The following is a 26,374-nucleotide window of genomic DNA, read 5'->3' as shown; positions in this document are numbered from 1 at the left end:
CATTCATCTTAAACCTGTGTTGGTGGCATAGATTTATTATTGCTATACATCTGCATTTATTATAGTTAGTGAGCCACAGATTGATTTCTCAGAATTACTAACCTCTCTTTATTTTACTGTTTCCCTCCTTTTGTGTTTCAGGTTGGTGTTATTAATTAAGCTGACTTGTACTGTTGTGGCTTCCTTCGTTCTCTGCTGGCTGCCATTCTTTACAGAAAGGGAACAAACCTTGCAAGTTCTAAGAAGACTCTTTCCAGTCGATCGTGGGTTATTTGAGGCATGTTTAAAGACTTTTCTCTCACTCCTTTCTGTTACAGGCCTTTCTCTGTGACCTTTGAGGATTTAATGTAGAATACTCACAAGGAATAGTGACTTCAGCTGCTCTAGTCCTGCAGTCATTCCTTGCCAGTTATTTAACCTGGTGCACAACCTCTAGCTCAGCTGACATGTTCTAGTACATTACATGAGTAGGTAGTATTTATGCCTCCATGAAATCCATAATTCAGTTATACATTTTTCTAATGAAATAAGAGTCCATAATGAAAGACAGCATGAAAAGTTGCAGCTACAAAGTTAACAGTTTTGTGATTTTTTTTTGGGCAGGGGGGGTTGTATTCTCTTTTTAGTCCTAGGAAATTATTTATTAAACTAATAATCATGTTTGCTTCAGAAAGATCTCATAATTCCTTATGAGATATATAACCTTCATCCATAGTAATTTTTAATGAGAATCATTCATTTCATTTCATTTAATGCTAGCTTAATCACTCTTGTTAAACTTTTATTGCATGGATAATTTGATTTAGAGTCAGTAATTAAATTAAACAAACCATTTTTCTGAAACAAAAAGGTCTTTTAATAAAGTGAGAGACAACATATTTATAGATAATTTGCTTTTGAATAAATATTTCTTTTAAAAAGAATTAGAAAAGCATATGTATCTTTCTAATTCTTGAATATATAAAATTCTATAGACTATCTTTCAGTCAATCTGTGGGAGGATGGAAGAGAAAGAGACTAAGAGAATTTGGTGTTGTGAAGGAACAGAAATGTATGCTTTGTATGTCACTTGGGATAATGATGGTGACCATACTGATAAATATAAACAATCACTGTTGCCATCACCACCACTTACTAGGTACTAGACACTTCACATGTAATTTTATTTGATCCTTAGCCATAGCGATGAGATAGCTATACATACCCATTCTTACAGATCAGAAAACTGAGGTCAGAGGTTCATATAGCCAGTGCATATGGCAGAGCTGTAGTTTGAACTCAGAATTATGTTCCTAACTTCTTTATATATCCTCTAACCTTAACACTTATATAAAGAAAAGTTTAATTCTCCACGTAAGCTGCCTGGTTCTTTGCCTTTCCTTCTGTTGCAGAAATGGTGTTTTTCATGGTGATTATAAAAATGAGTGTCATGCATTTTTATGGTGCTGTTGGTCACCTCATTCACTCGTTGCCCTCAAAATCTGAAGAGCAATTTCATTGGCCCAGCAGAGGGAAGTAGGATGGTACAATTGTCAGTGATTGTCACTTTCTTGATGTTGTGCCTACATGGCTGTGAGTTAAGCAGCTTTGCAGAGGATGGGTTTCATGATCAGAGAATTGTAGTTACAAATATGATTTTGAAAGTCATTCTAGCACAATTGCTAATGTTTTTAAACCTGTTGATTCATTAACAGTTGACTCTTACCATTGCTAGTAGCTAGTAGGTGTGTGGTAAATGGGTCAAACAACATGTATTCTATAAATCAGAATACAATTAGAATACAAAAAGATTTCTTAGATAAATTTCCAAAGATGAATAACAGTGTTTAGGGATAATGTGCTGCTCTTTGAAAAATATTAAGTATTTTTGGGGAGCATCTAAATTATGATTGACTAGTGATTTAGATCACCTCCTATGCAAAAAATGAAAGCTCCCATTGTTTGAATGTGTGTGTGTTCTTTGGAGGGTTTAATCAGCTTAGTTATGAAATTGTGAGCAAACACTTCCCATGACCCAAAAGTTTATCTCTTTAGAGATTATGGGATGTACGTTGTGGAGTTTAATATTTCTTTTAATCATACTGGAAGGGAAAACTAACAAATTTCTTTTAAGGATAAAGTGGCCAATATCTGGTGCAGCTTCAGTGTCTTTCTCAAGATCAGGGATATTTTGCCACATCACATCCAGATAATGATCAGGTAAGAGATGCGAAGTTTGTATATAGTGTTTTATAAGCTACTCTTAAAGTGTCATGGCAATACTTCACTCATCTGACATCATAGGAGTAAGGTAATCTTCATTAGTGAATCGTCCACATAACTTAAACTTATGCTGCCATATAACAGAAGTTTCTTATTTGAAACATTTTATGTGAAAGTGATTGTTACTACTTCCCTCTTCCTTAAACAGAGTAAACATGATGTACCATGACCTTGAGTTTCAGTGGTGTGTCAGTCTGGGTGAGAAGTGAAATGAGTAGTAGGTCACTGTGTGTGTGTGACTTTATTACGAGGAATTGGCTTATACATTGTGGGGGCTGGCTAAGCCAGCAGGAAGTCCACAAGGCCGGCATTCAGGAGAGGGTATCTGAGGAAGGAAGCGCTGTGCCAATCCCCCCTCCTCCTCCGTCCTTCCCCCGCCCACTGCTGTTTGGAGTCTGAGCTCGGGGAAAGCCTAAGCCGCCTTTATAATTTTTTTAATCAAGTATTTAAGTTTTTTATTTATTTTTACTTATTTTGGGCTGCGCCGGGTCTTTGTTGCCGCATGTTGGCTTTCTCTGGTTGTGAAGAGGGGGCTTCTGGTTGAGGTGGCTTCTCTCGTTGAGGATCACGGGCTCTAGAGCGCAGGTTCAGTAGTTGTGACGCAAGGGCTTCGTTGGCTGTGCACCTTGTGGATCTTTCTGGAACCAAGGATTGAACCCATGTCCGCTGCATTGGCAGGCAGATTCTTAACCAGTGGGCCACCAGGGAAGTCTGCTAAGCCTTGTTTTAAAGGCTTCCAAGTGATTCAGGCCCAAGATAGCACCCTTTTGATTAGCTTAAAGTCAGTTGAAAACGGACTTTCTCTTTCCAGCAGCACCATCATTATTGTTTGAATGACTGGGAGGGGTGTGTGTGTATATGCCGCTTGCCTCTCTCCTCTTGTTCTTTTGGAGAAAATCCTTTGTGGCCCACCTTAACAGGAAACAGACTAGTAAAGCGGACAAGCCACAAAGCCACCTCAGGTGGGAAAATCAGTTATTATTTTGCCTCATAACTCTTGTTTTCAGGGCTTTCACAGGCTGTTTGCCTTGGTACTAAGTGGCTCCGACTGTGCTTCTTGCTGAGTTCTTTTTCCTCCTTGCCCATCAGTCATCACAAGGAGAAGCTCTGGCAACTTCCCATTCCCTTTCCAATTTGTTCTTTGTGATTTACCTTGGGTTGAAAATCAGATAATCGACTTTTGTGAAATGAGGGCTAATGAGGTTCTCTTGTGAGTAAATTTTATGAATGTTTGTGTAACAAATACAGAATTGTTTCTTTATACCTAGTTTTATTTTCTTGTTTTTTTGTTGTTGTTCAGACACTAAGTCGTGTCTGACTTTTTGCGATCCCGTGGACTGCAGCACACCAGGCTTCCTTGTCCTTCACTCTCCTGAAGTTTGCTCAGTCATGTTCATTGAGTCCATAATATTTGTTTTGAGTGTTTGCTGATTGACTTTTAGCTGTCTATCTTTGTATCTTTCCCAGAATAGATATTAAATACTAAAATAACATAAGCAATATTTAGTTCTACAGTGTTTTGTTCTGTATTATATAACACATACATATTAAAGTGTGTACATATTTCAGTGTATGGATTTTATTTAGTCATTTGGTCTTGAATTTATTATTTAATACATAAACTTTTAACTAGAAATCAATTTAAGTTGATAAGTAATGTGATCCTTACATTTAAAAAAAGTTTGATTTTTGTTAATTTTTTAGCTTTTGTTTTACATTTTTGAGCCTGCTTCCTGCATGTATAAAATTGACACTTCACCCCTCTCCTAAAGGATTCAGATTTACTCTGGTAAGTTTCTCATAACTTTAGATACTTAATTCTTGCTGCAATTGATCTTTTAAAAATATAAATAATTATATTCCTGCTTGAACAGGATTTATTGGATTGAGATATAAGACATTCATTTACTTGGCAAACATTTACTGAGCGTTTGACACACTTTGGTGCTGTTTTGGAGTAGGCTGAGCAATCAGAATCTTTCAGTTTAATTCAACAACTATTTAATTTTCTCTTGGTCAGTAAGGGAATGCAAAGAAGAAAACAGTGGTGATGGACATGTTTAAACTATTATGCTATAAAGCTGGGGCATTAAGTTCTGTCAGGTACAATGGAGTGCGATGATAGTGTGGGAAAAGGAGACATTACTTTGAGGGCAGATTTTAGACAGTTTCTTAAAGCAAGTGGGACTGGAGCCAAATTTTGACAGCTGAGCAAAATTTGGATTAGGTGGTTAAGACAGGAGGAAGACCTTGAAGGTACAGATGTGGGAAAGGATAAGGAATCATCTGGGAACAACTATTAACCAATGAAATTTGTGTGACTTTTATGTAGGGGTGTGTGTGTCGAGGTTAGGAGAGAATACAGGGAGAGAGAAGAGTCAGAAAGGATCAAATTGTTTAAGACCTTATATATTGGGTTGAATAATTTGGGGTTTGATTTGTGTGCAAGAGGAGCAGAAAAGATTTTGGAGGAAAGGGGACAGATCTCCCTTTTAGGAAGATGACTTGTGTCAGTTGGAACATGGACTGGGTATATATTCTACATTTTGGGTTTCTTTGAGTGGGTTTATAAATTCCTCCTGGCTGTATTTCTGTGGTGTTTATAAAATTGGTTCCATGTACCTCGGTCTATAAAATGACATTTAAAGACTATCTTTTTAAAATGTCAAGAAAATTTAGTTTATGAAAATAGTGGACTTCTAAAGGGACAACGTTTTATTTTTTATTTTTCTAATTTTTGGCCATGCTACGTGGCTTGCAGGATCTTAGTTCCCCAACCAGACAGCAAACCCATACCCTCAGCCATGACAGTGTGGAGTCTTAACCACTGAACTGCCAGGGAATTCTCTAAAGGGACAACATTTTAGAAATTAGTGTTTCAGTTCTGGGACTGCCACTTATAGTTCATTCTAAAAACAAGCTAGAGCAGAGCAATCAGTCACGTATTTCAAAAGTGCCTATCAGTTCCACAGTGCAAGAAGCATAGTTTCATGTTCCTCTGTTTTAAAAAATTACCTTCTTATTGATGATTTCTGTTGTTTGTTTCTGTGAATGAACTCTGAGCATAGTAAGTCATTTATAGTAACATTCTATTGGATGTTTAGGAGGGTGAACTCTGAGCGTAGTAAGTCATCCATAGTTAATATTCTGTTGGATGTTTAGAATAGGAGGGATGTGGTTAGTAATATTCTGATGTCTTCAGTAGGCCTAACTTGAAATATTTGCAAGCTTATGTAAAATTGTTATTTTCTATGCTAAATAACTATATATTTCAAAGATGCTGAAATGGAATTTCAGTGTCGGTAACTGTAGCAATGTTAGAGATGATTACTTTTAGGATTAAAAGCAGAAAAAAAATTTTCTTTCTCTTAATTTTCTAATTTTGTTTGTTGTGTTTTAATACCAACCATTGTGTTTAAAAAATAAAAAAACATAGTGAGGTACTTTTGTTGATGTTTTAAATTCTTCTTGACTAGCTTTAAAAACATTTCCTATTATAAAGTGTTTTCTTTTCAATCTAGATTGAATTATTTCTTAATATAGGTCTATAATTGAGGTAATTGGTACTACGAATACTAATAAACCTATAGTGGTCAAGTGATTTTTACCTGTTATTTTCAAGAGGTATTTTTTTAAGTGCCCTGTAACGTGCCAGGTCCTCTTCTTGGTTCTGGCATGTCAGTGAATGACAGCTGATTATCCCTGCTTTCTTAACTGGGGACACTCATGCTAGTTGGCACAAGGACAATAAGTAAAATGAATCAGTTAATAGGAAGATATCTGGGCGTAATGAAGACTATGAAGAAAGTAGTCTTATGCGAAAAGAGGGCTGGTGGGGTTTGGTTAGGGTAGCAGTACTTTAGGTTGAATAAAAGAAGGCTTCTCTAGGGAAGTGACATTTGAGCCTTGAACTGAATGACTGGTCAGAAGGAACCAATTACAAGATCTAGGCTCTGACTTGATAAAAAGTAAATTTTTTTTCCTTAAGGCAAGAACACGTTTGGCACATTTGAGACATTAAAGGGACACGTGTGAAATGACTGATGTGCAATGAGTGAGGGAGACATTAAGAAATAGACTGGAAGAGGAAGGCAGGACCCAGATTATGTCGAAGTTTAGATTTTAATTCTAAGTGTAATGGGAAGCTATTGGAACATTTTAACCAGGGAAATTACATGATCTGATATTGTGGCTAAATGGAGAATGGATTATAGGGGACAAGAGCATTACCACTTAGGAGGTCATTGTAGTGGTCCAAGAGGAAAATAGGGGTGGCTAAGACCACTCTTCTGGAATGGTCTTGTGGAATGGAAAGAAGTGGGGTGGAATGGAATGGAAAGAAGTGGGGTGAATATTGTATTAGGAGATGGTGTAGGTAGAATTTGCTGATGGATTGGATGTGAAGCATGTACAAGATAGTGAGCCAGGTTTTTTGCTTGAGCAACTGGATTGGGTGTGTATAGATAGATGTCTAATATGCAGAGTATAAACTCCTAAAGATAGAGTTACATTTTAATTTAAAACCCCAGATAGCAAATGATTACTTTATAAAACACTATATATTTTATTGAAGTGCATGTTTTAAAAACACTCAAATAGATTTATTTTGTCACTTTCCTATTTTGACCTTCTTGACTTCATACTTTTTAAATTGTCAGAGATTCCAAGGGAGGATGAGGTATGATTATTGTGTCTGAAGTATTTACTAGTTTTATTAATAACTGAGACTCAGTGAACTTGTTTTAGATGGTTAAGTATTATAATAGTTAATTTTCAAAATATTTTGATAATTAAATTTGAATAAAATATTATGCCTCTTAAAATTGTATATAATTTTCCTTTTAGCTAGAAGCTTTATTAAACTTTAAAATTTTACTTGAAATGATTTTAATGTGATTCATATTTAAGTTGCTATTATAAGTTTTTGTATCTGATTTTCTGTCCTTTTTCCTTAAAGGTTAGCTGTGCACTATCATTCTTTTTATTTTCTTTCCAAGTTCATGAAAAGTCCATTCTTTTGGTATCACTGTAAGTAAAAAGGTTTCAAGTATGGTTTTATTTATTATTATGTGCTTATGATATATACATGAATCTAATACTTACATATAATCATCTAAGTGCAAATCAAAACTATACAAATGTTACATAGTTGCATAAAATTATTTCATAAAATCACATTTTTTTAGAATGATGACCTGTTACAATTTAATTCTTTATACTTTAAACTGATAAAATTTTATAGAATCATTTCTGACATACTTATTATTTCTTCCTGTTTTTTCATTTTGTATTTGCTAATAAAAATGGTCTTCTAAAGATGCTGTACTCTGGTTGAAGCCTATTTGTCCTCTTTGCCTTTTTCATTTCATTCATTTCCATTACTACTCAATACCTTGCTCTCTCTGTTAACCTCTTTAGGGGTTTCTTTATATGTTGCCTCCTTTCTAGTTCTGTCAAGACTTTTGTTTAGACTCTACTGGTAGTCTCTAAATCTAGGAGCATTACATTTTTTTTGGATTTCATAGAAATTGGGTGGCAGTTGGGGGTATATTATCCCACTATTAAAGTAATACTGCCCAGAACACTGTGGAATATTTGAATCCTGTCCTAGCTCAGTCCCACCCCTCACCCTGTGTTTGCTAGGTTCCTGTGAAAGATACATATATGAAATGACCAATGACTAGTGGAGGAAGTATTGCTTTTATTAGGTGGATCTTTGGACTAAAACCTCAGTGCAGAGCTTTATGGTAAGCTGGTCTATGGGGCAGCCCTCTTTCCTCTGAACAAAATAGTCTTGTACAACTGTAGACCGAGAGGGCAGAAAAATTTCACCCCCCAAAATCTAAACTTGAGTTAGATCTGACCACTGTTGTGTAAGCCTCGGCTGACCCTACACAAATCCCAAGTGCCAGGGGATGAAACTGTGGAGAGGTGCTGCTTTCAAACATGTATAATTTCCCCCAGGATTTCTACTCTGTAGAAATGACGTTGATCTGTGACCTATCATCTGACCATTCAGGTTAGCTCGTGGTCCCTGAATTTCTGGGAGTTCAGACTCTACAACTGTATTTTGATTACTTATAACAGTAAGTGACTTTAATTTTGATCAAATATTTTAAAGTTAACATTAAAAATTCTCCTCGATCTGGTTCCAGCTAATCTGTCATTAAACAAATATTTCATTCAATAAATATTTATTGAGGTCCTACCATCTGCCAGGTACTGTTCTGTGCACTTGGGATATATCTGTGAACAAAACATAACAGAACTGCTACTTTCTTAGGTTTGATTCTCAAGGACAGACACTAATAATTAAATAAACATAAGAAATTAAAGTGTACTAGAAGGTAATAAAGGCCATAAAGGATACATAAAAGAGATTAAGGGAAGTTGAGAGTTATTGGAGGTGGGTAAGGAGCAAGTGCAGGTTGCAGTTTTATGAGAACGCTGAGGTAGACCTTGTTGAGGTATTTGCGTGGACTGGAGAAGACAGCCCAGTGGATATCTGGGAGAGTAACATCCTAGACAGCCAGTGCCGAAGCCCTAAGATGGGAGTATGCCTGATATATTCAGGGAACAACAGAATGAGGTGATGAGTTGCATCAGATGCTGTTAATAGGTCACATAAAACGAGGGTTAGGAATAGACTGTTGTACTGACGTGGAAGTCACTGGTGACTTTGAAACGGCTAATGTTGATGGAGTGATGCAGGGAGAAGCCTGATTAGGGCGGGTTTAAGACATAACAAGAAGAGAAGACTTGAAGACAAGTACAGATCTTTTTTAAAAGATACACAAAAGTGAAAAGAAAGTCAAAGTGTTAGTTGCTCAGTCATGCCCAGCTCTTTGTGATCCCATGGATTGTAGCCCACCAGGCTCCTCTGTCCATGAGAATTCTCTAGGCAAGAATACTGCAGTGGGTTGCCATTCCCTTCTCCAGGGGATCTTCCCAACGCAGGGACTGAATCCCGGTCTCCTGCATTGCAGGCAGATTCTTTACCCTCTGAGCCACCAGGGAAGTTACATACATATGGGGAAATACACCATTAGTGCATTTACAGTGTTGTGTAACCATCACTGCTGTCCATGCACAGAATATTTTAATCTCTCCAAAAAGGAAATCTTGTACTCTTTAAGCAGTCATTCCCCATTCTCCCCTTCCCTTAATGCTTGTAACCACTGATCTACTTTCTTTGTGAATTTGCCTATTTTGGATATTTCATATAAATGCAGTCATAAAATACGTGGCATTTTGTCAGATAACCTCTTTTCACTTAGCATAATATTTTCAGAGTTCATCCCTGTTGTACCATGTATTAGGACTTCATTCATTTTTGTGCCTGAATAATATTGCATGTATGAATATACTACATTTTGTTTGTCCATGCATCAGTTGATGGACGTTTTGGGTTTTCACCTTTTGGCTACTGGGAATAGTGCTACTTATACACACGAATTTTCAGTTCTCTTGGGTTTATACCTAGGAGTGGAATTTATGGGTCTCATAGTAATTCTGTAAACTTATTGAGGAGTCACCAAATTAATTTCTACAGAAGTTATACCATTTCACATCACACCAGTAATGTGTGAGGGTTCTGATTTCTCTGCAACCTTGTCAGCGTTTGTTATTGTTTTTATTTTTACCATCCTAGTAGGTATGGAATGGTTCACTGTGTAATGACTAATGATGTTGAGCATCTTTTTATGTCCTTGTTGGGCAGTATGTGTACCTTCTTCAGAGAAATGCCTGTTATTTAAATCCTTTGCCCAGCTTTAAAGTGGTTGTTTATCTTTTTCTTGTTGAGTTTCAGAAATTCTTTATATATTCCGGATACTAAACCTTTATCACATATATGATAAGCAGATACTTCTTTCCATTCTTTGAATTTTCCCCTTCTTGATAATGTTATTTCATGGACATTTTTAATTTTGATGAGGTCCAACTTATTTTTCCTTCATTGTGTTTGCTTTTGATGTACCTTACAGACCATTGCCAAATCCAAGGTAATATTTATCCTCATATTTCTTCTAAGAATTACATTTAGGTCTTTGATCCATTTTGAGTTAATTTTTGTATATGGTGTGGGATAGGTTGGCAGTTCTTTAAATGAGTTTTGCTGAAAAGGGGAGCAGAGAAATTGTGCAAAAACTGGCAGAGAAGTTGGGGACAAAGAGGTTTGTTATTTAAGATAGAAGAGATAATGCCAGAAGACGGTCAGTAGAAAGGGAACACTAGTGATACAGGAGGGATAAAAGTTGCAGGAGCAGCGTCCTTCAGAGAGGGAGCCGGAGTGGGATCTAGAGCATAAATGGAAGGATTGGCTCCGGACAGGTGCATGCGTGGTTCATCTTAATAACAGAGCATGCTGTTATCAGTACAGATACTAGGGAGAGAGCAAATGTGATGGTGATGTCTGTGAAAGTTCTCTTTTCATTGCTTCAAATTTCTTATTGAAATGGAAGGCAAAGTCATTAGGTCAGAGTAGGTTGGAAACGTTGGGAATATGAGGGGAGAGGAGAAAGTGTGAACTATTTTTCTAAAGAGACACAGAGTAGGAACAGACTAGGGAAATATTAAGTAATTGCTGGACACCTGAAAATCATGCATTTTTTTGTAGACAGTGTGGAAGGAGTTGAAATTATTGAGTAATGAGAGAAGTGATTCTTGAGGCTGGTGGATGATAACAAAGATGAGGAATATAGAGAATAAAGCCTGACGACAGGAGAGTCAAAGCTGGAGCTTGTTATGGCAGGGAGAGGGAGAGCTGGTATGGAAGTTGTGATGAAGATCAAGGAGGTTCTTTCTCTCCTCTGGGCCAAACTGTTTGAAGGTTGGGGAAACAGGACAATGAAACAGGCACAATTGAGAAGGCAGAGGGGCAGCATTTTCTTCCTCAGGGGGAGAGAACCAGAATTTGTTTTGAACAAGGTAGTGAAAGAAGAGGTTGAGGACGTTGAGGATTTTGCTGCTTGATTATAAATATTAAGTACCTTGAAGCTAAGGGCTGAGTTCTGTCTCTCACTGCATTCTTTTCAGAGCAACACTTCTACGTAACCGTTGTTGTTGTTCAGTTGCTAAGTTGTGTCCAACTCTTTGCGACCCCATGGACTGTAGCACGCCAGGCTTCCCTGTCCTTCACTATCTCCTGGAGTTTGCTCAGACTCATGTCCATTGATTTGGTGATGCCATCCAACCATCTCATTCTCTGTTGTCTCCTTCTCTTGGTGGCTCAGATGGTAAAGAATCTGCCTGCAATGCAGGAGACCTGAGTTCAATCCCTGGGTTGGGAAAATCCTCTGTAGAAAGGAATGACTGCCCACTCCAGTATTCTTGCCTGGAGAATTCTATGGACAGAGGAGCCTGGTGGGTTACAGTCCATGCGGTCACAAAGAGTTAGACACAACTGAGCAACTAACACCTTACATAATATATTTTCAATAAATGAATATCAAGTGATTAAATAGGAAAGTCTTCTGACCCAGAAAGAGAAAATAATGTTTATTGAGCACCTACTAAATGCTTGTAATTAACAGAGATACATTCTGATTTTAAAAGCATTAAGCAATGAAAATCCTGTAGTGTTTTCTTTTAGTGCAGTAGTTTTCAGTCAGTTATAATCCCAGGCCTCATATCTCATATGCTAGTTGCCATGAGAAGTCATCCTTCTTAAGAAATGAGAATACACAAACCTTTTAAAATAAGGAGACCCCCTAATAAAAATAACAACAAAACTACAACAAAATATAATTCAACAACTACCATCACTAGTAATTTTTTTAACTGAAAAATAAACACTAGATAATTACTTGCAAGAGTTCTTTCAACTGCTCAGCAATCCAAGTTATTATTTCCATATATACATAAGAAAAAGGTTAAACTAATCATTTGTTCAAGGTCGTAAGTAAGTGTCAGGAATGAGGCTAGGACTTAGGTCTTCTGACTAGCCCCCTTCTTCATGAACACTGCCACAGTTGAATCCAGAAGGTAATACGACCAGGGGTGGTGCTCAGGAGGTCACAGATGTTGGACCTCTGACCCTAATCAGCTCTTTAATAAAGTCAGTGGGTCCATCTGCTGGTGTTATCTTCCTCTTCCTATACTATTTCTCTTTTAATGTAACCTTGTCCTACTCATTTTTTCCTTTTATTCTACCATCATCAACCCTTTATCATTTTTCTTTGCCTCTGTTGGCCTCTATTCAGTGGCGGGTGATGATCTTGTCTTACTTTTAACTTAGCTGAGTGTTAGGTCACACGGAAGAGCATAAAAAAGAAGTTTGAGAACTGTCATACCAAGTAGGATATTCATATTTACCACTTGGATGGAATATATGGGAAAGCTTGTTTCTCTGAATGTTCAATTGTTTATCCTTTCTTTAAGCTACTGTTTGTAAGAGAGAAAAAAATGTTTCATTAATGATACTGGAAGAAGCAGTTTTCTAGTTATTATGACGAGCTGACACCTTCTCTCCGTCTAGATTCACTTAGTTTGGATTGATAGTTATTTTAAAAAATGAATCAGTAGTCCCTATGGAGATCTTGCTGGCTCTGTTTTGGGGTTTTTGTGGTTTTTTTAGCTATGTCAAAATCAGATAAAATGTGTTCACATTTTTAGATATAAGTATTGAAATTATATACTCTAAAATATTTTTCTTTGTCATTTTAGACCAGTCTGCTTAGTTTTAAGCGAAATTCCTTTTATGTCTACGTGGTTTTTACTTGTGTCAACATTTAGGTGAGTCAAACCAATTTCCAGTATAATATGTTCAGTATAGTACTTATAAACTCATTTAAAACTTTTTTACAAAGTGATTGTGGTTTGAATTAATTATTTTGATTTTTTTTTGTTTTCCTATATAGTATGCTACCTCTTCTATTAAAAGATGAACTCCTAATGCCTTCAGTTGTGACAGTGATGGCATTTTTTATAGCTTGTGCAACTTCCTTTTCAATATTTGAAAAGACTTCTGAAGAAGAATTGCAACTGAAATGTTTTTCCACTTCTGTTAGGAAATATTTTACATGTTTTACATTCCTTCCCAAAATTATACAACACTTGGTAAGTTGCTTTTCTTTCTAGCATTGAGATTTAATTCCCATAAATTCACTCATAAAATCTACCCACTTAAATCATGCAACTTGTGTTTTAAGTATGTACACAGAGTTTTACAACCATCACCCTACCTGATTTTAGATTTCCAACATCCCAAAAAGAAACCCTGTGCCCTTTAGCAGTCATTCTCCATCCCAGCCTCACCCCAGATCCAGCCTTGGATAGCCACTGATCTACTTTGAGTCTCTATAGATTTGCCTACCTGGACATTTCATATAAATGGAATGAATTAGTTCCTTAGGGCTCCTATAGTAGAACACCACACCAGGTAGCTTAAACAACAGAAATTTATTTTTTCACAATTCTGGAGGCTGGAAGGCCAAAGTCAGTGGGACATCAGCATTGGTTTCTTCTGGTAAGGCCTCTCTTCCCGGTTTGTAGGCGACCTTGCTGTCTCCTCATGTGGCCTCTTGGTGTGTGAATCTGTGTAGATAGAGAATTCTTTGGTATCTTTTCCTCTTATAATGACATCAGTCCTATAAGATTAAGGCCCCACCCTTATGATTTATTTAATCTTAATTTAATCTCATCTCCAAATGCAGTCACATTGGGGCTTAGGGCTTCAACATATGAATTTTGTGGGGACACACATTCTCTAACATGGAATCATATAAAATGTGGTCTTTGGTGACTGGTTTCTTTCACTTAGTGTGTTTTTTATTTTTAACTGTGTTGTAGCATGTATCAATACTTACTTCCTTTTTACTGCCAATTTCATTATATGGATATACCACATTTTATCCATCTAGTCTTCAGTAGATGCACATTAGGTTGCTTCCACTTTTTGGCTATTATGAATAATGCTGCTGTGAAGATTTGTGTCTAAGTTTACTGGTGCACATGTGTTTTTATTTCAAGTATATACCTAGGAGTGGTAATTCTGTGTTTAACATTTTGAGGAACTTCCAAGCTATCTTTCAGAGGGCTGCATAATTCTACATTCCCACCAGCAATTTATGAGCGTTCTAGTGTCTCCACATCCTTGACAGCACTGGTTATTATCTTTTATTATAGCCACACCAAGTGGATGTGAAGTGGTATCTCATTTTACTTTTTCCATTTCCCTAGTGACTAAAAATGTTGAGTATTTTAAAAAATAATTTCTTTGGAGAAATGCCTATTCAAATCCCCCTCTTTTTTGGCTGCATCAAGTGGCTTGTGGGATCTTCACTTCCTGACAAGGGATTAAACCCAGACTGTTGGCAGTGAAAGCATGGAATTCCACCAGGAATTCCCATCCATTGCCCAGTTTTAATTCAGTTGTTTCTGTATTTCTGAGTTCTCTATACATTCTTAATGCAGGTCTCTTACTAAATTGCAAATGTTTTCTCCCATTCTGTGGGTTGCTTTTTTACTTTCCAGACGGTGTTGTTTGTAGCATAAGAGTTTTCATTTTTATTAAGTCATTAATATGTTTCTTTTGTTGTTTGTGCTTTTGATGTCATACTTCAGAAACTGTGTATAACCAAAGATCATGAAGATTTACTCTTATGTTTTCTTGAAGTGTTTTATAATTTTAGTTATTTTTAGGACATTGATTCATTTTTAATTATTTTTGTGTTTGGTGTGAGGTCGAAGTCCAACTTTATTCAGTTGTTCCAGCACTAATTGTATTGGCACCCTTGTAGAAAATCAACAGAGCTTAAATGTAATGGTTTATTTCTGGACTCTCAATTCTTTTTCACTGATCTGTATTATCTTTATGCTGTTTCCACACCGTCTCGATTACTGTGGTTTTGTAGTTAGTTTTCAAAATTGCAAATGTGAGTCCTCCAATTTTGTTCATTTTCAGGATCGTTTTAGCTGTTCTACGTCCGTTGTATTTCCGTATTCTTTTTAGGATCAGCTCATTAATTTCTCTAAAACCCCAGCTGAGATTTTTATAGGGATTGCTTTGAGTACATATTTAAATTTGTGGAACATTACCATCTCCCAAACCTGTGAACATAGGATGTATTTCCAATTATTTATTCTTTAACCTCCTTCAGCAGTGTCTGAAGTTTTCAATGTGCAGGTTTTGCACTTTTTCTTGTTCAATTCATTTGTAAGTATTTTATTCTTTCTGATGCTTTTGTAAGTGGAATTGTTTTCTTAATTTCGTTTTCATAATGTTCATTGGTACTGCATAAAAATACAACTGATTTTTTTTATATTGAACTAGTATTGTTTTTAGTGAGTTCCTTATGATTTTCTATATACAAGATCATGTCATCTATAAATTATGATAGTTTTATGTCTTCTCTTTAAATCTAGATGCCTTTTCTTTCTTTTCCTTGCCTAATTACCTGGCTGGACAGCTCCAGTACAGTTTGCTGAACACATGTGACAAGTGTGGACATCTTGTCTTCTTCCAGATCTTTAGGGGGAAATCATCCAGTCTTTTTAACGTTAACTCTGATGTAGTTGTGGGGTTTTTATATATGGCCTTTATTTGGTCAGAAAGTTCTCTTCTATTCCTAGTTTGAATTTTTTTTTATCATTAAAAGCTGTTGGATTTTGTCCAGTTCTTTTCCTGTGTCTAATGATATTATCATGTGTTTTTTTCTCCTTTATCAATATGGTATATTACATTGACTGATTTTTATATATTGAACTAACTTTGCATTCTTGGGATAAGTTCTACTTGATCATGGTGTATAATCTCTTATATGTCACTTTCTTGGGTTTGTCAGTATTTTGTAGAAGACTTTTGCACTTTATATTCATAAGGGATATTGGTCTGTAGTTTTCTTTTTTGTGATATCTTTGTATCATTTTGGAATCAAGCTTAATGCCTGCCTCATGGAATAAGTTAGGAAGGGTTCTTTTTCTACTTTCTGGAAGAGTTCTGAAAGACTGGTATTAATTCCTCTAGAAACATTGGGTTTAATTCACCAGTGAAGTCATCCGTTCCTGGATCTTTTCTTCATGGGATCTTAAAGATGACTGATTCAGGAGGGAGGGATAAAATAGGAGTATGGGATTAACAAACTACATAAAATAGATAAGCAACAAGGGTTTTTCACTATATAGCACAGGGAACGACTTTCAGTATCTTTTTATAACCTATAATGGAAAAGAATTTGAAAAATATATATAACTGAATCACTTTGTTGTACGCCTGAAACATTTGTACATCAACTATACTTCAATAAAACAATGATTAATTCAATCTCTTGTCAATAGATCTAGTGAGACTTTCTGTATTTCTTGACATAATTTCAGTAGTGTGTCTTTCTAAGAATTTGTCCACTTCATCTGTTATCTAATTTGTTGGCAAACAGTTGTTTATTTATTATATTCCTGTACCATCCTTTTTTATTTTTATCTATGGTAAGGAGTGATGTTACTTTTTCATTCCCAACTTGGGGAATTTGTACCTTCTTTTTTGCCCTTGGTCACTCTAGCTAAAGTTTGGTGGTTTCATTGATAAATATTTTTACACAACCTACTTTTGGTTATTGATCTTCTCTATTTTTTTGTTTTCTGTGTCATTAATTTTGGTTCTAATTTTATTATACCCCTTTCCATGTTTGGGTTTGGTTTACTCTTTATTTAGTTTCTTAAAGTTCAAGTTAGAGGTTGTTGATTTGAGACCCTTCCTCCATTTTTAGTTATTCAAACCCATATAAAACCCCCATTTTTAGGCAATATTCCATAAACTTTGAAATGTTTTTTAATTTAGTTAAAAATATAGTCCATTTCTTGTGATTGATTTTTTCCTTTGGTTCATGAATTATTTAGGCATCTGTTGTTCAGCTTACAAATATTTGGGGATTTCCTTGACTACTTCCTGTTTTTCTATTCCAATTCTAATGTATTTGTAGAATAGACCTTGTATTATTTCAGTATTTTCAAATCTATTGCCTTTGTTAATTTCGCCTTCATTTTTGAAGGGTATTTTTGCTCTCTGAACATTATCCATCCCACTGTCTTATGGCCTCCATATTTCCTAATGAGAAGTCAAATGTTAATCTTATTGAGGATAGTTTATATATACAGTTTTAGGTACTTCTTAGATACCCAATTAGAGATTTTAAGGAGAACTTGGATATATGAGCCTAGAGTTTAGGGGAGAGGTCCAGGTTGGAAACAGTAATTTGAGTCTTCAGTATATAGACAGGGACAGTCACGTCCCTGGATGAGTGAGCTCACCAAAGGTGTGATTATAGATTGAGAAGGAACCAGCAAAGTTCTGAGAAAGATTAACTAGTGATGTGGGAGGAAACCAGGAGAGAATGATGTCATGGAAGCCAAGGGAAGGGTTTCAAGATATCAGTGATGTGTTATTTCGAATGCTGCTGAGAGATCCAGTAAGGTAATAAGAACTGACTACTGGGTTTAGTTTAGTGGAGGTCATTATAGATCTTTACCAAGGCAGTTTCATTGGAGACTGGAGTGAAAGCCTAATTGGTGTGGGTTTACTAATGAATGGGAGAATAGACACAGCAAGTTATAGGTTACTCTTTTAAGTCTTTTTGGCTTCCATCTAGAATGATCACTGCATTACAGTTTTTTTCAGGTCCCATCAATTCTGTCATAATACAGCCATTATGGCATCTTTCAGGGTTCCATTATGTCCCACTTTCATCATGTAAGTCACTGACTTCTGTTTCTGCTTGTTTTCTACATTTACTTAAGCAGCTTCTGTGTCCTTGTCTCAGAGTCTATAGCTATATTGTTCAATACAGTAGACACCAGACACATGTGGTTAAATTAAAAATTCTGCTCCTCAGTCACAGCAGGTACTTTCAAATGCTCAGTAGCCATATATGGTTAGCAGCTACTTTTTGAGAATACACATTTAGAACATTTCCATCATTGCAGAAAGTTCTGTGGTAGAGTACATTGTGGTACAGTCTGAAAAAAGGAAACTGGGGCACAGTTACAATAAATGCAGTCAGTTATGTCTACTACTCATTTTGGCATTTAATAAGATGTGACTTTGTGATTTTACTTAACTAGTTCATGTAGTCCCCTAAATGGGAAGCTCTTTGAGGCCAGAGGACATTTTCTTTCATGTGTCCCACCATGCTCTACTATAGAATTAGCTCATTGAAAGTATTCAGTGAATATGAAATATTTCATTTGCTGTGGAAAACTTCATAAATGAATTCTTAGATTAACTTAGAATTGCATATCCCATAGGCCCTTGGAGCATGCTGTGAATTTAAGCCTGACTAGCAATATTATCTATTCCAGGTACCTTGTTTTAGTGCTTGGGTGATATGAAGTCTAAAGGGGTTCTCAGGCTTTGGCTACACATGGGGATCACTTGGAGAGCCTTCCCCAGGGATTCTAATTGGTCTGGGATGTGGTCTGAGAATTGAAATTTTTTTTAAACCCCAAATGACTCTAACCTACAAACTAGGTTGAGATACATTAGTATAGGAGATTGAACCCCCAGCTGTCCCCTTCAGTTCTGCTCATTTACAACTATAAACCAATGTTACCAGTACATTCACCTATTACCTTTTATACTATGCAGTAACACTTTTTTTTTCTCCCTTCTTATAGTTTCTTATGTCAGTAATCACTATGATCCTTCTGACAATGACGACTGTCACACTGGATCCTCCTCAGAAACTACCAGACTTATTTTCTGTATTGGTGTGTTTTGTATCCTGCTTACATTTCCTATTCTTCTTGGTATACTTTAATATTATAATCATGTGGGATTCCAAAAATGGAAGAAGTCAGAAGAAAATCAACTAGCTATATCCCCAAAGAAATGTGAAAATGTTAGTGCCACAAGGTTTTCTAAACTTTCTGCTATGTATAAATAAAAGGACAATTTTGATAATCATGGAAATAGGAAAGGAAATGGTGAAAAGTTATTGTTGTCTACCCAAAATAAATCTATATGGCACCAAAGCAATGAAGGCTTTTATTTTCTAACTACTGAGTGACAAAGACATATTATAGTTTTATTATGTTCAGTTATCACGTGGGGAAATAAGAGAACGTGTCCTTAATCCCAGTGTTTACTTAAGAAATGTACTCTATAAAATTTTGTTGTCTTGAAAAAAATCTGCAAATACAGTGAGCTTAATGGGAGAATTCAGTTCCTTATTTTTGAAGGAAATCACTAATTTTAGTATTCAGATTTAGTTTTGCTTATATTTTAGAATATTTTAGAAATTATATCTCAGGGATTAAATTTGTGATAATCTTTTAAATTACTATGAGAAGGCAATTTAAACTGTTTAAAGCTTGAACACGCCTTATTACCATGTGTAAACTTTGAATTTTTTTAGAAAGGCAGAAAGATTAAACTGTGTTTTTATTTATTTCTAAGAACTCTGATTTATTTGAATGCCATTAAACAATGAATTTTCCTGAATTTAAGTGGTCTGAGTGAAGTCTTTCATGATCATTGGCTCTAAACTTTCAGGTTCATTCTGTTTAAGTTAAATGGCCTTATCCAGGGAGGGGTTCATCCTGTTCTTCTTTGTTATGACATCAAGGTTACCAATGCCATCAGCAGTGATCCATATCATGCTTCGTATTAACTTAGCCCTATTAATACTGTATCACTCTATATTAGAAGGAGCACATCTTTACTATACTATTCAATTGGTAAAAATAATTTATTATAACCGTGTAGTTTCTCATGTAAAGATATGTTTTCTTTAGTCTCTAATAAAAATAATCACTTCCCTACCAACTTATGTTTTTAATGAATATGTTTCTTTAATAAGATAGCCATTAAAGCATATTAACTAAGTGGTTGTATATTTTAATACAATGCAAGTCAAACACATATACACACATAAGAGAATTTGGTTCTAGACATGGACAGCTGATGCAACAAGGTATATGTTTTTAAGTCCGGTAAAGGAAGTAGGTTTAGACAAAGCAAAAAATCAAGGAGTATTTCTTTTTCAAAGCAAATGTGCATAAAGACTCAAAGGGTAGGTCAGCACAGAAAAAGCAGCCTTGAGTCGCTGCCGCATCAGCAGGAACATCGCTGTCCATGGTCACCATCTATAATCACCATGCCCAAATGTCAGCATCTTGGCTGGCTGGTGCAGTCTTATCTTTTGTAATAGAATACTTGCATTTAATACAGGATGTTCATTTAAATCAATGATGAGGAAGTTTTAACTTCTAAATAGTTGAAACAGAAACATTATTTGAAAATGAAAGTATATATAAACATTAGTAAAGTAGAATACACTCATATTCAAGGTATCTTATAGGTAAATTCTAAATAAAAATACATTTCTAGAGTATTTAGTCATGTGGAGTTTACATTGTAGCTTTACTGGAAACTTGTAGCAATTGTAAGTATCTCATATCTATTAGAAACCAATTTAAGAAGAGTCCACTTTGAACTCTGAGCAATTAAAAGTGAAAATAACAACAGGGATATTTTATTATAAAGACATTTAGCTTATACAAAAATTATTAAAGATGCCTCCCTTTATTCACTAATATACCTGTCAAAAAATGATCTTAGGAAAGTTATTTTCAAGTTCTTTTATAGGGAAAAGCTGTTTCTGAAAAATGGAGTTTTCTCTGTTGCCATAAACTTAGGTTTGATTCTTAAAATGAAGAGAATACACTGTATGTTCATGTATCAAATATGAGGCAACAGAAGTCATTTTGCCTTGAAGCCTTAGGGAGGGGAGAAAAATCCCCAATGTAGCATTCTGTCCAAATGATAAACCACAACTAAGTGAGTGAAACATTTACAAAAGTCAAAGCAGCCAAAGGAGCCTCTCTGTTCAATAGAAAGAGAGTAAGAGATGGATAGGATGTAACTAAATAATGGTTGGAGTAACACAATGGTTTCAAGTCTCAATTGGTCCTTCTGTTATGTTCATTGGAAGATCAGGGCCAAGTGTATCCCCCGCCTTTTGCCTTCCTCCCCCCACACCACCTCCATATAAACATTAGTTTTGTGTGTGGATCTTTCTGCTTTGTCCTTCATGTGGCCTCCAAGGGTGATAAAGCGAGAGTCATCTGATCTACAAAGAAAAGAACTGGGAAATGATTCTTAGCCAACCCAGCTGTTCTGAAAGGCAAAAGCTTGGTATATCAAGAGGTCAAACATACAGTAACTGATTTAACAGCATTAAGCACATAGCTACATAACTTGAATTACATATGAAACCAAGCTTACTTCTTAACCCTTCATTTCCTGACTAATGTAGGTGTCTATATATTTTTTGGTTTACATTCTGAGGTTAGTTTTCAATGCTGGAACACAAATTAACCTTTTTGGTATATTTTAGGTACTCTCTTATTATAAGGACTATATCACAAAGTATTCTTAATATTTAGCAGATTATCTTAAAAATATTATTTAGATTGCCCCAATAAAATCATTAGTGAAGGCAATTAGTTTTATAAATTGAGTTACTATTTAGTTATTTCAATTAATAGTTTTAAAAAATAATTCATTTTCATTTTAAGAGGCAAATCTGAAATTTCTCTAAATGGAAAGTTAGTTTCAACTTTAACTTGTTAAATTTTGTTCCACATTTTTCATATAGTATTTTTATTTTCATAATACAGTGAATTAAATGACATGGTAATATACATATTTTGCCAAGACTTAGGGTGAATACCAAGGGAACAGCATTTTCCCCCCTATGGAAATGGTCAAAGAAAGGTGCAGAAGTATGGAAAAAAAAAGTGCTATCAAGTTATAACACTTTCTGTGATTCACTCTTCCCCTTTATTTTGTGACAGCACAAATAGATGATACAAAACAACACTGTAGAAAATTAAAAATTTGATGCTTCAAAATGTGGAGGGGATCACATACTGTCCCAGATGAGGTCTTTTCTTTATATTCAGGAGATTCTGTGTGGTTCAGTTTAAAAACAACCTCACATTTAAATATCTGCACTGAAAAATGCATTCCAGCATTTTATAAAAGATGTAAGAATTTTAGAACTTTGAAAATATTTTTTTCTCTACAAGCACAGGCATAACTAGAATAAAAACTCATCTATGAAGTAGAAGCTAAAGTAAACTTACAATTTTAAAAGCTTTTAAAAGAATCTAATTAGTACAAATCTAGGGCTTTAAATTGGAAAATTGGGACCTACTTCCACTCACTATTAGATTTAATCTGAGTTTTAAGATACAGCTCTACCAAAGGTGCCATTTTCATACAAGCTATAAGTCTATCCACAAATGATAAAAGTATACAGAAGTGTATCAGATACAGAATATAAGTCAAGATCCTCTTCTATATGTTGGCTTACTTTAAAGGGTCAAGAAGAAATGTATTATTTATGTTGAGATTATCTACTGGTGTGGGTAGAAAGTTTAAATTAGCTTCAAGAAATTTTATCTAGACACACACCTGCCTATGCTATGATCTGGTATTCACTGCACAGATTAATTACAAACATTTCTTCTGTTCCTTTAAATATGATCAGGCAGATACAGAAGTTGGCGTTCATAGTGAGTGTGTTTCTTCTAAACGCCTGTGGGATATAAAGGTGATTATTAAATCATCAAGAATTAGTTTCGAAATTAACATGCATCTCATACATGACTTGAGAAATGACTTAAACACCCAGGTACTATGTAATTTGGTACCTAATTTAGTTAGGTATTGGTGTATCTTATTTGCTTATTTTTGAATCTTCAAAGCAAGATTCACCTTCACAAATAATTGTCAATATGACTACTATGACATTGCACACTTCATTTTATGAAGATGGATTTGAGATACTTCTCAGAGAGTTCTAAAACTCCAACATGACCTAATGAAAACACCAAATCTTACATGCCTTTTGTCTATAAGCCTTCAGGGCCTTTCAGCAGGTGTTTCCTCCAACAGCTGCCCCCCCAAAAAAGAGACAGTCTTTACTGGCATTCCTATTCAGGGTATGTCCCTCTGGGGACTCCTAGTGGTGACAGAAGTTCTTGTCTGTCTGGCTTTAGGATACTTGTGAGATGAAGCCTTTGAAAAAACAACCAGTGGCAACAGACGGCATGTATCCCCATAAGGCGTGTGGACCCCTTACTTCCTGAAATATCCCTTTCTTGTTTATACTGGCAGCTATGAATAAGTAATATATGGTGAGCCCCTATATTTCCCTATTCATGATGGTCCACATATATTCTTCCTGTCCTACAAGAAGATAGTTTGCCAAAAAGACAAACAACTTTTGCCAACTCATTTGAGTCTGGTCGGAATACCTACAGAAGATTTTAAGCATTCCAGTGCTCCCCTAATATCCTTATAGGTTATTGATTCAGTTACCAGAACTATAGCTAATACTGTGGAAGAAAGGAAGACTGCCATTTATTAAATAATTATATGCAGATGACACCAGCCTTATGGCAGAGAGTGAAGAGGAACTGAAAAGCCTCTTGATGAACGTGAAAGAGGAGAGTGAAAAAGTTGGCTTAAAGCTTAACATTCTGAAAACTAAGATCATGGCATCTGGTCCCATCACCTCATGGGAAATAGATGGGGAGACAGTGGAAAGTGTCAGACTTTATTTTTTTGGGCTCCAAAATGACTGCGGATGGTGACTGCAGCCATGAAATTAAAAGATGCTTACTCCTTGGAAGGAAAGTTATGACCAACCTAGAGAGCACATTAAAAAGCAGAGACATTACTTTGCCAACAAAGGTCCGTCTGGTCAAGGCTATGGTTTTTCCAGTGGTCATGTATGGATGAGAGAGTTGGACTGTGAAGAAAGCTGAGCGCCGAAGAATTGATGCTTCTGAGCTGTGGTGTTGGAGGAGACTCTTGAGAGTCCCTTGGATTGCAAGGAGATCCAAGCAGTCCATCCTAAGGGAGATCAGTCCTGGGTGTTCATTGGACGGACTGAAGGTGAAGCTGAAACTCCAATACTTTGGCCACCTCATGTGAAGAGTTGACTCATTGGAAAAGACCCTGATGCTGGGAGGGATTGGGGGCAGGGGGAGAAGGGGACGACAGAGGATGAGATGGCTGGATGGCATCACCGACTCGATGAGCATTAGTTTGAGTAAACTCCGGGAGTTTGTGATGGACAGGGAGGTCTGGCGTGCTGCGATTCATGGGGTCGCAAAGAGTCGGACACGACTGAGCAACTGAACTGAACTGAACTGAACTGAACTGATGGGAAAGGTGGGCCTCCCCGGTGGCTCAGTAGTAAAGAATCCACCTGCAATGCAGAAGTTGCAGGTTCAATCCCTGGGCTGGGAAGATCTGGAGAAGGAAATGGCAACCCACTATAATATTCTTGCCTGGGAAATGCCATGGACAGAGGAGTCTGGTGCAAATCCATGGGGTTGCAAGAGTCAGACACAACTTAGTGACTAAACAACAGTGAATGGGGAAGGTAGTAATTAAGCTAATTATTTAATTTAATTTTTATTTAAAATTTTTGGCCACACTGCATGGCTTGCAGGATCTTAGTTCCCTGACAAGGGACTGAACCTAGGCCCTGGCAGAGAAAGCACTGAGTCCTAACCACTGGACCTCCGGGGAATTCCTCAAGCTAATTCTTGTATATAATCCACAAGGTAAATATCACCAGTCTCATTTTACAATTAAGGTTTTGGGAAACTGAGTGCCTTGTTTAAGGCCACACAGCTAAGTAGGTAGTAGAACTGGTGCTGGACATCTAATCCAAATCCCATTCTCTGTTACAATGCCAGGCCCTGCAAAGAAGTGTCATCAATTGATCATGGTTGCCAAGACAGTTGTGTTGAGAAAGACTGAGGCCAAATTCAGGATCTGGCAAAAATCAATACTTTGATCAATGTGATACATATCATAGCACAGGAGCAGGGAGCAGTAGTATGTCTGTTATCTCTACATGGCCATACTGGTTATAGAGATGAAGATCTCAGAACACAAATGAAAAGAAATTTAGATACAGTGATGCAGTTCATGAGCAGTATTTTGACAGAAGCCATCTTTCACATAGCAATTATATTTTATTCTTTCTAAAACATATTTTAGATTGTTACTTCCTTAATAATCTTCATGGGTTCATTTCTGCCTAATGAATAAAGTCTGAACTTGCTAGCCTGGTGATCATAACTGTCAATGATGTGTCTGGAATCGACTGTTCAGTCGCTCTGCTTCTCTGCCTTTTCTGTTCACAGTGTTCTCTCTGCCTAGAATGTTTACACAGCCCATCAAAATTACCTATTTTTCAAATTCCAGCTTCCTACTAAAATACAAAGCTTCCATTACGAGGGCCTGGAGGGCCCTCTGTTAGAGATTATGCAGAGTGGAATAACCAGAACTGACTTTAAAATCATGAGCCCTTAAATAATGACCTAATCACTCCATCCTGAGGTGGCCCATTTTGTGTATTTCCATACTGCTTATTCTTCATTTGTTACTTAGAGTAGGGAAGAATGTTTACACTCTTCAGTCTGAAGAGGAAGAAACTTCTGTCAACTCCTCTGCTTCCAGGAGCCCACGGAAGCGACAAATCTGACTGACTGACGTCCAGGATAGCAGACCACGCTTTACAGGTCATATTCAGTCAGTGTTCCTACACAGCACTCTTGTGCCCCACTGTTGAGTCTCCCTTTCACCGTCTACTCTCAGACCCAGTGGGCCTTTGCTCTTTTAATTATCATGTTGTAAGGAGAGCAGCCCATTCACTCTCTTTTCTGCAACCAAGCATACAAGGCAGGTCTGCAGTCTTTACTGTTAAAGAGGCACATGGACATGGATCTATTTAAAGATCCAGCTTTCTCCTCAGGTCACAAGAGCACATAGGTTTTAAGATTTGCATTCAATATGGAAGAGAGGGAGGGCTTCCCTGATGGTTCAGCAGTAAAGAATTTGTCTGCAATGCAGGAGAGGCAGGTTTGATTCCTGGGTCTGGAAGATCCCCTGGAGGAGGAAATGGCAACCCACTCCAGCATTCCTGCCTGAAAAATCCCATGAACAGAGGGAGCCTGGTGGGCTACAGTCCATGGGGTCACAAAGAGTCAGACATCACTGAGCACTTCTATCCAGCAGCATTTCTTCCATCTATGGGAGAGAGAAGGTTCCACTTCTGCCTTAGTCCACATTAGTACTCCAAGCTTCTAA

At 36.5% G+C, this 26,374-nt stretch overlaps 2 protein-coding genes across 6 annotated transcripts in view; one reads left to right on the top strand and one right to left on the bottom strand.

Annotated features, from left to right (window-relative positions):
• ALG6 (ALG6 alpha-1,3-glucosyltransferase) overlaps positions 1–20,016 on the top strand; it is a 52,817-nt gene extending 32,801 nt beyond the window's left edge. For both annotated transcript variants that reach the window (XM_043879043.1, XM_043879044.1), the window contains 7 exons: positions 142–277; positions 2,114–2,199; positions 3,967–4,051; positions 7,220–7,290; positions 12,928–12,996; positions 13,122–13,320; positions 18,871–20,016. In XM_043879043.1, the coding sequence (XP_043734978.1) occupies positions 142–277; positions 2,114–2,199; positions 3,967–4,051; positions 7,220–7,290; positions 12,928–12,996; positions 13,122–13,320; positions 18,871–19,068 (844 nt within the window). In that variant the 3' untranslated portion in view covers positions 19,069–20,016. The remainder of the gene's footprint in view (positions 1–141; positions 278–2,113; positions 2,200–3,966; positions 4,052–7,219; positions 7,291–12,927; positions 12,997–13,121; positions 13,321–18,870) is intronic.
• Positions 13,644–26,374, bottom strand: part of LOC122678376 (integrin subunit beta 3 binding protein) — a 90,792-nt gene continuing 78,061 nt past the window's right edge. For 2 of the 4 annotated variants that reach the window (XM_043879045.1, XM_043879048.1), the window contains one exon: positions 13,644–13,797. In XM_043879045.1, the coding sequence (XP_043734980.1) occupies positions 13,700–13,797 (98 nt within the window). In that variant the 3' untranslated portion in view covers positions 13,644–13,699. Of the gene's footprint in view, positions 13,798–22,016; positions 22,800–26,374 lie in introns of those variants that run through there. The other 2 variants (XR_006336072.1, XM_043879046.1) reach the window with 2 other exon arrangements.

The sequence above is a fragment of the Cervus elaphus genome, chromosome 20 (genome assembly GCF_910594005.1).
Source record: "Cervus elaphus chromosome 20, mCerEla1.1, whole genome shotgun sequence".
In the NCBI taxonomy this organism is placed as follows: domain Eukaryota; kingdom Metazoa; phylum Chordata; class Mammalia; order Artiodactyla; family Cervidae; genus Cervus; species Cervus elaphus.
Note: the sequence above shows the minus strand (reverse complement) of the source record. Positions and strands in the feature narration are given on the sequence as shown.